This window comes from Drosophila albomicans, chromosome 3 (assembly GCF_009650485.2).
Source record: "Drosophila albomicans strain 15112-1751.03 chromosome 3, ASM965048v2, whole genome shotgun sequence".
Classification (NCBI taxonomy): Eukaryota; Metazoa; Arthropoda; class Insecta; order Diptera; family Drosophilidae; genus Drosophila; species Drosophila albomicans.
Genome location: NC_047629.2, coordinates 53674349 through 53688088, shown reverse-complemented (window position 1 = coordinate 53688088; position 13740 = coordinate 53674349). Strand labels below are relative to the sequence as shown.

Here is a 13740-nt window from a genome sequence, read left to right as displayed (position 1 = left end):
CAAAAAAAACTATATTCATAATCTGGCACTCTATAAATGTTTGTAATTGCACAATTAGTTACAAAAAAGAAGATTATGAAAAAAGTGAAAAAAATGAAGCAGTTTAATATCGATTTCAGAGCACATTTATTTACCATTTATTGCGGCTTCAATATATCAATGTGTAGCATGTTTAAACATTATCCACAAATACATTATATTCTAGTATATAAATATATATACAAATTATAATATATATATGAATAATGCACTTTACATTTATGTATATGTATATGTGTTAGGCGTTGCGTTTCTGCCATGAATACAGCGGCCGAAAGAGTCTTAAATCGCTCAAAAATAACAACTAACAAATATATCAATTCATTATAATAACTATAATGAATACAACTTTAACAACATCATCATCAATTACAACAAAAATATGAAAAATAAGAAAATTCTTTGGTTTAATTGTAACTGGCATTGAATTGGTGTCACCAAGAAGTGTAACATCAGCAACAACGGAGAAAACTATATAAATAAAATACAATAACAATTACAAATTAGCTGAAAGTAAATAACAATTAATAACAAGCTTAAATAGAGAAATAGGGTAGACAAAAATCCATGCAAAACAATGCAGAACAGCGCAAGAGAAATTTAATGACAAATTCATATTAATATCCATAATACAGAGCAAAACCCTACATAAAAGTCAAATATATTATGTGTTAAATGTTGTAAAGCCCCTCTAAAGAAAACTGTGTTTTATTTATGGTCCATAACTTGTAATGAAATGGGAAAGGGAAATGAGAACATTAGCTTATGAAGTAAACGGTATATTGGCATTTTATATTCACTGCTGCAATTGAGTATATTTCTCTCAATATATTGCTCACAAAAATTATCGAATGTTGTAATTTCATTTCAAAATTGATGTCAGTGAAGTCGCATTATAAAACTGGTACAATGGGACCGAGATCTAATATCGTTTTAGAACAAAACAAACTGCTTTAGTACAATTTACGATATTCAACTGACTTGTGACAAGCAGTTCGCAGCAGAACAGTACACAACAAGCAAGCAGTTTACAGCACATGCAAAATTAACTCGACCAAGCAGTTCGCAGCAAAACAGTCCACAATAACCAAGCAGTTAACAGCACATTAGAATTAGCTCGACCAAGCAGTTTACTCCAAGGCTCCAAGCTGTAAGACCTAACTGCTTGCTCCCATATTGCGCGCCATATTTGAATTTTAAATGAAAAGCCTTTTCATACATTTTGTTAATATGTATATTTATTTTTTCGATATTTTCATACGCATTTTATAAAAGAAAATATACTTAAACTGGACGTGTTTACATTATAGTATAAAAATTAAGATATTAGCATTTGTTTTGTGTAAAATTATTTAACAAAAAACGCGTGCGGCAATTTGCAGTATTTTACCCAACTGCCGCAAAATATTCTTGAGTTAAACATTTTAACTAATTTGCAATAAACAAGGAAGATTCAAGTATTGTGCTCGACGCCTAAGACGCAAGTGTATGAGTGTGTTGTTGTTTTGAGTGTTTCTTCTTGTTAAGTACAAAATAAGGCTAGTGTGGCGCGTTTTACATATGTACGTTTTTGATATTTGCTTTCGATTTAAGGATTGCATTGAAAAACAAACGATAAGCGAAATAAATACGCTAGGATAACGAACATATTATTGCTTTAACAAACATCGATATAGCATATGCGTTGAGTTGAGTTTGAGTTGATTTGAGTTGTAGTTTATACTATGTTACATTTCTCATAATATTTTCTTTTCCCATATTCAGGTTAGCAAAATTTGTTACTTATAAAAGTTAAGTTACAGTTACAATTGGCAAGTATAAGTTTAAGTATTTTGTTTGTTGTTTCGTTTAGTTAATGTTAACGTGAGTTCGATTTTTCTTCCTCTGTCCTCTGTCTCTGTTAATATCCCAAAATTTGTCTTTCTTGTTGTTTGTATGTTGTGGTCTTTATTCGAGTGCCTTTCAGGCGTGTTGTGAGAATCAGCTAATCGACATCCGATTAGATAGACGTCTTCATCATTCGCCCGCCATCTCATCAATGCGACAGCGCACAGCGTGCTCCAGCACCTCCAGACTGCTATAGTCCAGCTCCTTGACCAGGCACAAAGTGGCCGACAGCAGATTGGAGTTCTGTAAAATGAATGAAATTAAATTAATGAAATTGTTGAATGTTCTACAACTCGACACTGAAGCTGAGATAACTTTATTTACATTTCAAAATTAAATTTAATATTGTAATAATTTGATTGAATAGAAAAAAAATTAACAAAATCTACAATTAAAGAAAAAAATTAAATTTAGAATAACAATAAAAAATACAAATAAAACATATATAAATAACTATATTTATAATCTAACAAAAGCTTAAAATGAAAAAGGAATAGAAAGAAGATACCGGATAAGATATACAAGATATTTCATTGATAAATGCGAAAAATTAGAAAGATAAGATAAGATAATATCCAAAATATAAAAACGACAAAACTAAACATATATGGAATGTGCAGTGCAAATATATTATTATATCATTATATTATTATATCATAATATGTATGTGCATTTATAATAGTATTTTTCAATTTTAAACGCGATCGTGAGCACTGATATTTCAAAGTTCACACATTCATATGTTAGTAGTACTATATTTTTAATCAGAAATGAATACTTAATAATCTATAAATTAGTCGAAACTAAAACTACTTATCATGCTTATTTAGCTTACTCACCCTATTAACAGGTCTTCGATGACAACCGGAGAAGTGATTCAAGACATTTGCTGACACATTACTGACCGAATCGCTGTAGCGACCCTCGGGACGTCTGCTGCTTGAAGCAATGAAATATATTGATTACAAATCGTTCGCACTTCGATTGATAAGATAGTGCTAAAAGGTGACTCGGTCGTTACCTGGATCGGGGTCGCTCTTCCTCCCACTCTCCCCCATTCTCCCGTGCACTTCCATTCCGATAGGCGTAACGCTCTCCGGTCTCGGGACCCGCGCTGCGTCGCTGCTGTTGCTGCTGCTGATAATGCAACTGCATCTGGCTGCCGTAGGGATTGTGATGGACCTGAGGTGCCTGATGCTGTTGATGCTCCTCCCATTCAGTCAGATCAGTTTGACTGTGACGATAATGTGCTGGATATGGTTGACGATCCGACTGATAGTATTCCTAATGAGAGAAGGGAAGGGAAGGGAATACCATAATCAATAAGTGATCACCATTTGAATCCCTGTTAGTCCTCTGGTTACTGTGACGATGCTTACCTTCATCGAGTGTGTGGATATGCTGGGCGGCAGAGGCGTTGGACGCACCTCCCGGTAACCAACATGCGGGCTCTCCTGATCGGAGCCCGGTGAGTGCTACACCAAGTAGTAGTAAGTGGTAGTAGTAGTTGTTGTTGTTGTTGTTAGTGTGGTGCATTCGATGTTTGGGGAAGGGAAGCACAAAGAAGTTGTTAGTTGACATTTGTTAAAAAGTTTCTTTATCTCATTAGCATTTATGTTACGAAATTTTGAGCCGCTTTTTTGAGTCCCAAAAATGTTCCAACCAAACCCTTTTTTTACTTCTGCTTTTTTTACTTCTGTTTCTCTTTCTGTGTTTCTGGTTTTTCATAATGACCCATTTAATCAGTTTAACTTTATTTTGGATTCTACGCTGGCAATTATGTTTCTCTTTCTCTCTCAAAGTCAAATGCTGTTTGCCGGCACGACTTAACCCAGAAAAAAGCGAAGCCCCCTTCTTTGTTCACTGACAATGGGCCAAAAGCTAGCAGTGAGAAATTGAGAAACTGAGAAAAATGGAGAATAAAAAACCTTAACCATGCCAGTGCCACATCGCGTGACTCGTTCACGCGTAACACGGCGCCCAACGTGGGGGGACAAAAGAAGGGGCCAGGGTTCGCTGTGAGTGCGCCTCAAGTGTGACGTGTACACGCCCAAAAAAAAAGCAAAACTTATAAAAGAACAAAGAGTATAATATAATAATAAATAAAAATAACAAGTCCAACAAGCTCTACATTGACTAGGCTCAACAGAAGTCAGAATTTAAGCAGCTCATCAGTTCGTAATATAAATGGTAATTTTGTTGGTGGCCCAGGCGGGGGGAGAACTTACATCATATTGATGAAAGGAAGTGCGTTGCTCTTTAGTAATGGTGTTATATTTGGGCGATGGCGGGTGCGCGGGTTCCTGGGGAGATAGCGTAGCGAATTTGGCAACAAAACACAAAAATTAGTTTATAGGTTAGTGTTAAAATTTTGTTGGTGTGGTCACGACATTTTTTGGTAAACGACCCTCAAGGTGTTTCTGCTTAACACTAACTTCCAGGACTAACGGAAGCTCATTACATTTGGACTACTTATGTAAGGTGTTGCCTCATTATCACCTATGGACTGAGGTTTCTTTCAGCCAATAGTTATTGCTTAATTTGGAAATCATAAGGCATGGATATTATATCAATTTCTACCTAGGAGTTCATACACAATAAACTTCTAAACTGTTGTAAAACTTTATCAAAATAAAATAGAATTAATTATCTTTTATTTTCAACCAAGGTTGTGGCTATCTTCCTAATTAAAATTATAGCATTTTGTGCTCGTTTTTGAACGCCCAAATTAATGAGTATCCCATTTCAATGTACACAAAAATTATCGATTGCGATTAGCAGGGAAAAAAAAGCTATTCTTCAGTTAGGCAACACGATAAACACATTTTGAAATTAAAATACATGTTCTTCATTTTATAAGTAAGATAGACATTTCCTATAATTAATAAGATATTAACCCAACTATAAAAAAAACCTAAGCTTAGCAAAGTAATACAGCTGAAGCTTTTCCCACACATATTTCTTTTACTTCATTTCTTTCCTCATTTAATATGAAAGATGTGCGTTTCCGATAATCATTAAGCTATTGACATTAAAAAAAGAAAGGAATTATTAAAATTAATCCCTACGGATGAAGCGGAATAACAAAAAGGTTTTTCTTTGATATCATTCCCTAAAAAAATCCATGACTAATGTCAGACTAAACTATAATTCAGCTAATAACATATTTGGTCGCCCAATCCTAGCCCAAATAACATTATCGGTTATTCCCCAGACACCCTGACTTCTAGTGTGTGGGGGAATTCAATTATAGTCCGAAGTTCGACATTCAACAAATTACCCCTAAGTTGACACACCGCAGCGCGTTCGTTTACCTTTGTGGGTGTGGGGGGCATTGAGTTTTGCACTTGATTACTATATAAATCGGTGATATTATTGGTTACACTTCCATCCAAGTTATTGGCAAGCGGACTTGCTAATTGTGGCGGCTTGTTAATAATTGAAATTGAAGGAAAACAAACGAGTTGAAGTTGTTATAAATGTGACTCGCAATTAGTGTCTACAACTATGCAGGGAATTTCTAAGAGAGATAAGGGGTGAGGAGAGTAAAGCAAAGGAATTTAGTTACCTCTTTCATGGGACTCGAGCTGCGACGCTGTTGATGTTGCTGTGGCTGCTGTTGGTGTTGATGTTGCTGCGGTGAGTGATGTGTTGGCTGTTGCGGTGATTGTTGCATGTGCTGTTGCGGTGAATGCTGCTGCTGCGGTGAAACGCGTTGCTGTTGCTGTTGATGTTGCTGCTGCTGCTGTTGTTGTTGTTGTTGCTGCTGTTGTCTCGCCTCATAGGCATCCTCATAGACATCGTCTTCGGTGGCATGCGTCTCGCCGCCTCCGCCTCGCAATGCATCGTCGAGCTCCTCCTGTGTGACCTCCACATTATCCAATTTCTTGAGGTTGGGCAGAGCGCGTAACACAATCGCGCGATAGCTGCAATATACCGAGGGAGGGTGTTAAATGGGGCTTCTGTCTCTACATGCCACAAAAATTCACTCACTTTGGTCCCGCACGATCGCAGCAGGGATTCTCCTCCAGCCACAGATACTTGAGCGCTGGCAGATTTTGCAAATAGCTAATTTCATTGAGATTTTGTATATTGTTTTTGCGTAAATACAGCTCCTGTAGCTTCAGGCAGTCTTCAAATGGTTCCAGAGTGCTGATCTTGTTCACGCTGCGTTAGAAATGGAAATTATTTATAGTATATGATCTAATGGGTTTAACCTCTGTATATACTATATATGTACTATATATACTCTAAAAATAATACTTCAAATCCAAATGTTCATTATTTGGTATATCGATATACTACTACGTCCAAAATGTACCATATACCGTACGAAACCTTTTTAATATATTTAATGTTTCACTGCTTTACATTTATTTCAATCTCTCTATTCTATAATTTTGTTTACCCGCTACTCATCAGGTAAGTAAAGTAATTAGTTATACACTTTGTTGACATCACAATATATTAAACATACATTTCAGTATGTTCCAGCATTTTTTGGTAAATAATATAAATGGTATATTTGGAAAGTAAAATAGTTTATCAATATACCACATGTAGTCTTCGGTATCATTTAGTATCTTAGCGGTATATTAGTTTGGTATATTTTTCGAATAATACCATTAATGATTATCTCAATAGTCTTCGGCATAATTTAGTTTTTTTTCTTCAGTATATTAAACATACATTTCAGTATGTTCCAGCATTTTTTGGTAAATTATATAAATGGTATATTTGAAACGTAGAATGGTATATCAATATACCACATGTAGTCTTCAGTATCATTTAGTATTTTACCTGTATATTAGTTTGGTATATTTTTCGAACAATACCACATTGTTTTGATTTTATTGAAAACGGTGAACGATTATCTCAATATAGTCTGGTATATTTTTAAAATAATACAAAAATAATTTGATTTTATTGAGAACGGTGACCGATTATCTCCCGTCGAACACACTCGCTTTTTCTAATAATGTGCTGAATCGATATAAATATAATGAGTCCGTCCGTTCGTCCACCTGGACGTGCCTTTTTAAGTGAACTACACTCTAACCTTTTCAGCTATTTTAATAATAAATACGTGCTACAGATACTTAAAATATTGATGTTCAAGCACTGCCCACGTTTGACCTTTACACCCAGTGGAACTATTCACTCAGCTCAAAAACTAAAGCATAGATAAGACCCATGCATAAAATATTGCCCAACACACTTAAAGCAATCACAAAATAAATAAATATAAATATCATCAAATTAATATTCTTTATTCTATCTGATAAAGGCTTTCCCTCAAAGCTGACTTTGTTCTGAAGCACATTTTAGCTTCGTAGATAGTTTTCTTTGCTTGCTCATTACCGAAAAAGTCGTGACCTCAATGCTCAGCGCATTTAGGACTCGTTTTCTTCGAGTGTATTACCATATTAAGTGACAAAGACGCCCCGCTTAAGTGCCATGAATCATTTTAAAGTTATGCCAGGGCGGCGCGACCACACAAAAGATACAAAAGAAACATTTGGTAGAGCGTCGCTCACTCTTGGCTGCTGCACGAGGTCATTAACATTATGTAGAGGGAACTTTCTTCAGCTCTTCCTCGCGCTATCTCTCTCTCTCTCTCTCTCTCTCTCTATCTTTCTCTCTTGACATTACTAAAGCCTACCGTTAGGAAACAAGCTAGTTGGCATGTTAAGCTCTGATCAGACAAACATAATAAGCGTATCTTTCATCGTCAAGGTCAGGTTTGCACCTCGCTCTCTAATTTGCGAGTAAATTGGCAATTTTGCTGCTTTGGATGGTTCGTGCTTTGATTACTTTCAATTGCCCCATGTTCGATGATAAGATAAAAGCACAGCGTGAAGATGTGTAAAAATACAATTTTGTAGAGGAAAGAGATACTCGTCGATCTAAAGATAGCTGAAAACGTATTCGATTCGTAAATGGCACAAGGGTGCATTGCCACGACAAAATTTTCTTTATCAATGTGGAGTTGTCGTCGTCTATACTATTTATAGTTGCATAGAAACTGGCACAAGATACTCTCGAAGCCAAAACTATCATCAATGTCTTTCAAGGTTAGCACTTGGGTTTTGAAGTAGCGCTCTCAAAGGGAAATAATAATAATAATGGAATACGGCACGCAATGCAAATCAATATGAATACTCTCTTATACAAAACTTATCCAAGCATATCACAAGCAGTCAACGGGGCGCATGAGTAATACTCAACGCATTGTGTGTGTGGGTATATTGAACTGATTTATGGTTAGACTAGACGAGACGACCTACGCCTTCTGCCTTTGCCTAGCACAACAATTCTCCGCCTCAGAACTCGCTTTTGCCCAGGCCATAAACGGCAAACGACAAAAGAGTCAGTCAAATGAAACAAAAAGGGTTTCCTTGTTAAATGCAAATGTAAACGCAAACTCAATGAATGTGTTATTGCCCCTAGGCAGAGTCTTTTCTTTATCTATAAGCTACATAATTTCCCAGTAAATACTTTAATTGAGCAACTGATAAGCGCTGACTTTATGACATCTGCAGGGCGTCTTATAAAAAGTAGCTACAGCAATCGTGTCACAAGGAAAGTAATAAAGCCCCAATTACAAATGAGGAAAAAGTCGAACACAAAAAAACCATATGTTTGCCAGCAGTTTTTGTATGCAAAGCCTTCCTTTTTTGAGGCACACAAATAAAGTGATTAAAAGCAAAAAAGCAGAAAAGCATGAAAACAAAAAACTTGTATTTATAGTCACGTATCGTGCAATATGTTGCCCAGATGACATGACTGACAGACAGACAGACTGAGAGACTGAGAGTCTTGGCTTGCAAATCGATCGCAACGACCTTGACAGTCAAAACAATGATTTTTTGCCTTAAAAGGCCGCACGATGCAGCCAACAACTCGACAACAGATACTTGGCATAATCATCATCGCCAAGTAAGTATCTACAAGTACGACAGCTTGTAGTATCTTGTATCTTGTATCTCTGGCAAGTGCGCTACGCCTACGCATCTTGTTGTAACCCACGCTCTCGCTTTGCTGGGCAGTTGCTGGACGCAAAAGCTAGAGAGAAACCTACAAAAAGCCGAAGTCGTTGTTGCCAATTTTGGTGCTCCCACAACATTTGTTAAAAGTTCGTCGTTGTTCGTTGTAGTTTTCGTAGCTGCTTTTTGCATTAATTACGCGCATGAGCGTGCCAAAGTTTTTGCGCTTTGCTTGCTCGATGCCGATGATGATGATGATGATGATGCCGCTGCCTCTCGCTGTGCTCGAATGACATCATTTCGCGCACAAGTATCTTATGGATAGGTACTTATTATATCCACTATCTACTTCGCTCTCTCTCTCTCGCGTTACTTTGAGAAGATTTGCTTAGCGCCGCAAGCGCTTAATTGAATTTTGAAATCAATCATAGAGACAAACGCAGGAAATGAGCGTAACGGTTGTCTAATCTAAAGCAAGCCCCAAATGGGAAAAAGCCCCATACAGAAAAGGAGCAAATTGACTGAGAACACTTACCTAAGCGCCAAGACCTCAACACCACGCATTCGTTTGATTATGTTCACATCGCTGAGATCACTGCCCCTATAAAGAGATGAAGTAAGACATTATTAGTTGTGTTTATAATTCCCAAAATATTTTCTCTTTTTGTTTGTAAATCAATGCAAACTTAAAAACCGGCATTTCTTTTCTTGTTAATGGAATAGACTTTGATTAATTGAAAGCTTTGAAACCAATCTTAGACTATCGAGTTTTAAATGTAGAGTTTGAAATTTATTTAAATTAGTTGTTTATTAATTAAAAGCTTTAAGCAATTTGTAATCTGCAAATTCCAAGTTTTGCATATCATAAAAATTTAGAGTTTAGAATACGATTATTAAAAATCCATTTAAATTAGTTTTTGATTAATTGAAAGCTTTAACTAATTAATGTAAAAAATGTAAGGTTTGTATGTGATTACTAAAATTAATTTAAATTTGTTTTTCATTTATTGTAAGCTTTGTTTAAATGTTAGTCTACGAAGTTTTGCATATGATAATGCAAAATGTAGGCTTTGAATACGATCACGGAAACTAATAAGTTTTGATTAATTGAAAGCTTTAAGCAACTTTTAGAGTGCGAGTCTAACACTCTTAATCTGGACTTTTCATGCTTAAAAATTCATTATTGCATGAACAAATTTAGCTTCGCTTTTGCATAATTGAAACTTCTCGTAATCCGAGTCAAATGGCAATTAAATGTTAGATTTTATCAGTATTAACTGTAAAGACTTTTTAAAAAGCTTAAATTTCAAATTTTAGATGGTCAAATAAAAAAATAAATGCAAATACAGTGTGATGATAATTGCAACAACATTTAATTGCACATCTAAGTTAATTACTTAAAATGTTATGTATAACATTTCATGTACATATTTCGCGAAATGCAGTTTATTTCCTCTACGTCATTTAATTTTAATACACTACCAAGTTAATGTAGTCTATCATAAAACTAAAATGCATTAGGTTTATTGCATAATTTGAGATATCAAGTTTGCTATTTTGCTACATATATTTTTAGTTAATTGGAGTCACTTATTGGCTTAACAAAAATAGACCACGATCGATTGCTTTGTGATAAGTTTTAGTTAAACGCACAGTAGCTGATAATTCATACAGTTTGCCGGTTCAGCAAAAATAAAATGCGATCATTATGACTGTCGAATGTTAGTGCGAATTCGTTAAAAATAAAAAACAATTGCTATTGCAAATAATTGCATAATTTGTAATCTATTGAAATGGAATTTATCTCTCGTAGCAATCTTCAATCTGCTTTTTGGTTTATATTGGTTAATCACTTAATTACTTAATTTCATATTTCATTGTTTATTAATCTTCATTATGCGTTTTGTATTTATAATTTTAGTTTAACAAGTTTATTTAAATATTGCATTTCGCAAATTTAAATAAAGTTTAGAAATAAATGAAATTATGCATAAATAAATTAAATTATTCGTAGATGGTTCTAAACTGAAACTGATGCCTGAAATGAGCATCCTGTGGGGTTGCTGCTTAGATATTGCCTTTTGTATTTAATCTAGTTAGTTTGTAAAGAAACAATTATTAAATGTTTCTAAGCTTTAAACTGCAAGCCAAGAGTTTTGAGTATACTTATTACAGAATTTGGCGTTTTTGCTTAGTACATAAATTTAGATAATATTGCATTTCGCATTAATAAATAAATAAATTACATTACGCAAACAATGATTTAATATATGTTTTTAAGCTTTAAGCAGCTTTCAACTCGCACGCCAAGAGCTTTGAGGATGCTTATTGCAGAATGTGACTGTGCCACTGAGTAAGTTAATTTAAATATTGTAGTTTGTATTAATGTAGAAATTTGTAATCTAGTTGAGATAAATAGAACAGAAATCATTATTAAATGCATATAAGCTTTAAGTAGCTTTTAACTTCTAGCCAAGAGCTTTGAGGATGCTCATTATAGAATTTGACGTTGCTGCTTAGTAAATTAATTTGAATATTGTATTTTGTATGAATGTAGAAATTTGTAATCTACTTTACATAAATAGAACAGAAATCATTATTAAATGCTTTTGAGCTTTAATCAGCTTTCAACTCGCAAGCCAAGAGCTTTGAGGATGCTTATTGCAGAATGTGACTTTGCCACTGAGTAAGTTAATTTAAATATTATATTTTGTATTAATGTATAAACTTGTAATCTAGTTTAGATAAATACAAGAGACATCATTATTAAATTCGTATAAGCTTTAATCAGCTTTCAACTATAAGCTAAGAGCTTTGAGGATGCTTATTGCAGAACGTAGCGTTGCTGCTTAGACTTGCTAACAGCACTTGAAGCCATGTGTGAAGTGCCTGGCCAGAATCTCTGGCAAAATGCTCGAGAGGCGCTTAACCCCTCAGGAGAGCTCGACACAGTTATAAAGACGAGAGCAAGAGGCCAGTGCGGGAGAAACTGGTTAGAAGCGAGGGATTTGGGTCAGTCAGTTAGTCAGGCTGACTGGGAAGCGTATTTGAAGCGTAGTGAAAGCGTCTAAAGAGAGGCCAGAGATCATGGACGTGCTTTGATAGGCTTTCACTACAGCAGCAAGACCAACAGAAACGCATTAGTTACATTTGAACTTACCAGCAATTGAGCTTTTTAATCATTCCCAAATCGGATTGCTTGGAACGGGCAACAACCATTTCTTCCGTTAGGCGCGACATGTTTGTTGTTTATTGTTTGTTGTTTGTTGGGTTTGATGCGTTGTTGGTAGCACAATTGGGCTATAATGACTACTGCAAACAGGTGTGCCGCGGGCTTAACTACGTTTTGTTTGCTTGTTGTAAGCTCAATGCGCGCACTCTCTTTCTCTCTCTCTCTCTCTATCTCTTTCCACAATTGTATCTGTATGTATTTGAATTTCAATGTGTGTATGTGGTTGTATCTGACTCTAGATCTGACCGTTTTTAGATGGCGAAAGGTGAACAACAAAAGTCCACAACAGGTTACTACGGTTTAGTTGTTGTTGTTGTTAGTTGATGAGTTGTTGTTGTTGTTCTTGTTCTTGTTTGCTATTGAAATCAGTAGCGTAGCAGAGCGTAGGCGTGGGCACAATTCGTTGCTGGTAATTCGTAATTATTTACCAGTCAAGTCACAAATTCGCTGCTATCTATCTGAGCAGCTCTGTTTTATTTTCTATTTTTTATTTTGTTGAGTGCCTTGCACTTCGTACTACCCAAAAGCTGGAACTGGAACTGCGCTGGCGTAACTCACACGGATGACTAAGCGCCCTCTTGTTGTTGCTGTTATTATTACAGCTATTATGATTATTATTGTTGTTGTTGCTGTTGCTGTCTTGTTGCAGCGGCTGTTGCTTTACAAAACTTATTGCGCGTTTTTTTTGTAACTATTAACGTAATTCACTTTTCAACTCGCCTCTCACAACAACTTTTACTAACTTATCTCTCTAGCTCTTGATTTAATTATATATTTGCTTTATATTTTTGACGTATTTCTACTTTTTTTGTTTTTTTGAGGCTGCGGCTCCGGCGTCGGCAGACAAGTCTTATAATTTTGGCCGTTTTAGCACAATATATTCGGATCGATTTTTCCGTGCAATACGTTGATTCCTAGCGATGTGAGAATATTTACGGAAATCTGTTGTACAAATGATTCTGATGTTGTTTGTTGCTTGTGCTATACGTTACTAAATTTCAGTATTTGACACAATTGTAAACGCATTATTTGTTTCATCGCATTCGGTTTTAACACAAAGATTTTCCCCGATTTTTTCATGCACAATTTTCCTAGTTGCGACTTTTCACTCACAAACTCGCGCACAAGCCATGCACACGAACGCGCTCGTTTACAGGTATTTGTATTCGTATTCGCCTTGCTGCTGTGCGCACAAGCGAGATAGCATGAGGCCGCGTATCGGAATTCGACGAAACGTTCGTTCAGCTGACCGAGAGACAAAATACGTGCGCTCCAAGAGACAGCGCCGCAACGACTGGTGCTTTCGGGCTGAACGGGAGCTTTCATTGTGTTTGTTTACGAATGACGTGTGAGTAGCAGTGCGCGTTAGTTGGTATGCGTGCGTGGCAGTCAGTTTTCAGTGCTGGAACTGTTTCGATTGTAAGTCGATTTCAATTAAATTCTTTTTCACATGATTGTTGTTCACATTTATTGTGTTTCCCCTTTAATAATGGTTGTGTTACAAATTTTATAATTTCAAATATAAACAACGCCCGCCTAATTAGATTTAAATTACATTAAATAAATCGATTAAGTCGATTCGTTGCTGTAAATAAA

At 35.7% G+C, this 13740-nt stretch overlaps 1 protein-coding gene across 6 annotated transcripts; it reads right to left on the bottom strand.

The window, feature by feature from the left end:
• Nucleotides 1-1667: 1667 nt before the first annotated feature.
• Nucleotides 1668-13429, bottom strand: LOC117572665 (adenylate cyclase, terminal-differentiation specific). Of its 6 annotated transcripts, none has more exons than XM_034255664.2 (10): nucleotides 12073-13429; nucleotides 9448-9513; nucleotides 5920-6093; nucleotides 5495-5852; nucleotides 5241-5354; nucleotides 4155-4229; nucleotides 3306-3401; nucleotides 2948-3210; nucleotides 2766-2865; nucleotides 1668-2169 (listed from the first exon to the last, which is right to left on the bottom strand). In XM_034255664.2, exons 1-10 carry the CDS (start codon nucleotides 12150-12152, stop codon nucleotides 2056-2058), a joined length of 1440 nt encoding a protein of 479 aa, XP_034111555.1. In that variant the 5' UTR covers nucleotides 12153-13429; the 3' UTR covers nucleotides 1668-2055. The 6 variants fall into 6 exon arrangements, with proteins under 6 accessions (XP_034111555.1, XP_034111556.1, XP_034111558.1 ...); XM_034255665.2 differs by having other exon boundaries at nucleotides 2766-2862; nucleotides 12073-13426; XM_034255667.2 differs by lacking the exon at nucleotides 5241-5354 and having other exon boundaries at nucleotides 12073-13427.
• Nucleotides 13430-13740: the final 311 nt, after the last annotated feature.

What these genes read in the sequence shown, in the direction of transcription:
- LOC117572665 (XM_034255664.2), bottom strand. Translation starts at nt 12,152, where the DNA reads ATGTCGCGCCTAACGGAAGAAATGGTTGTTGCCCGTTCCAAGCAATCC. An exon ending in GAAGAGCGACCCCGATCCAG is followed by an intron (nt 2,866 to 2,947) that starts GTAACGACCGAG and finishes CATTGCTTCAAG; the next exon opens with CAGCAGACGTCCCGAGGGTC. An exon ending in ATCGAAGACCTGTTAATAGG is followed by an intron (nt 2,170 to 2,765) that starts GTGAGTAAGCTA and finishes TTCATTTTACAG; the next exon opens with AACTCCAATCTGCTGTCGGC.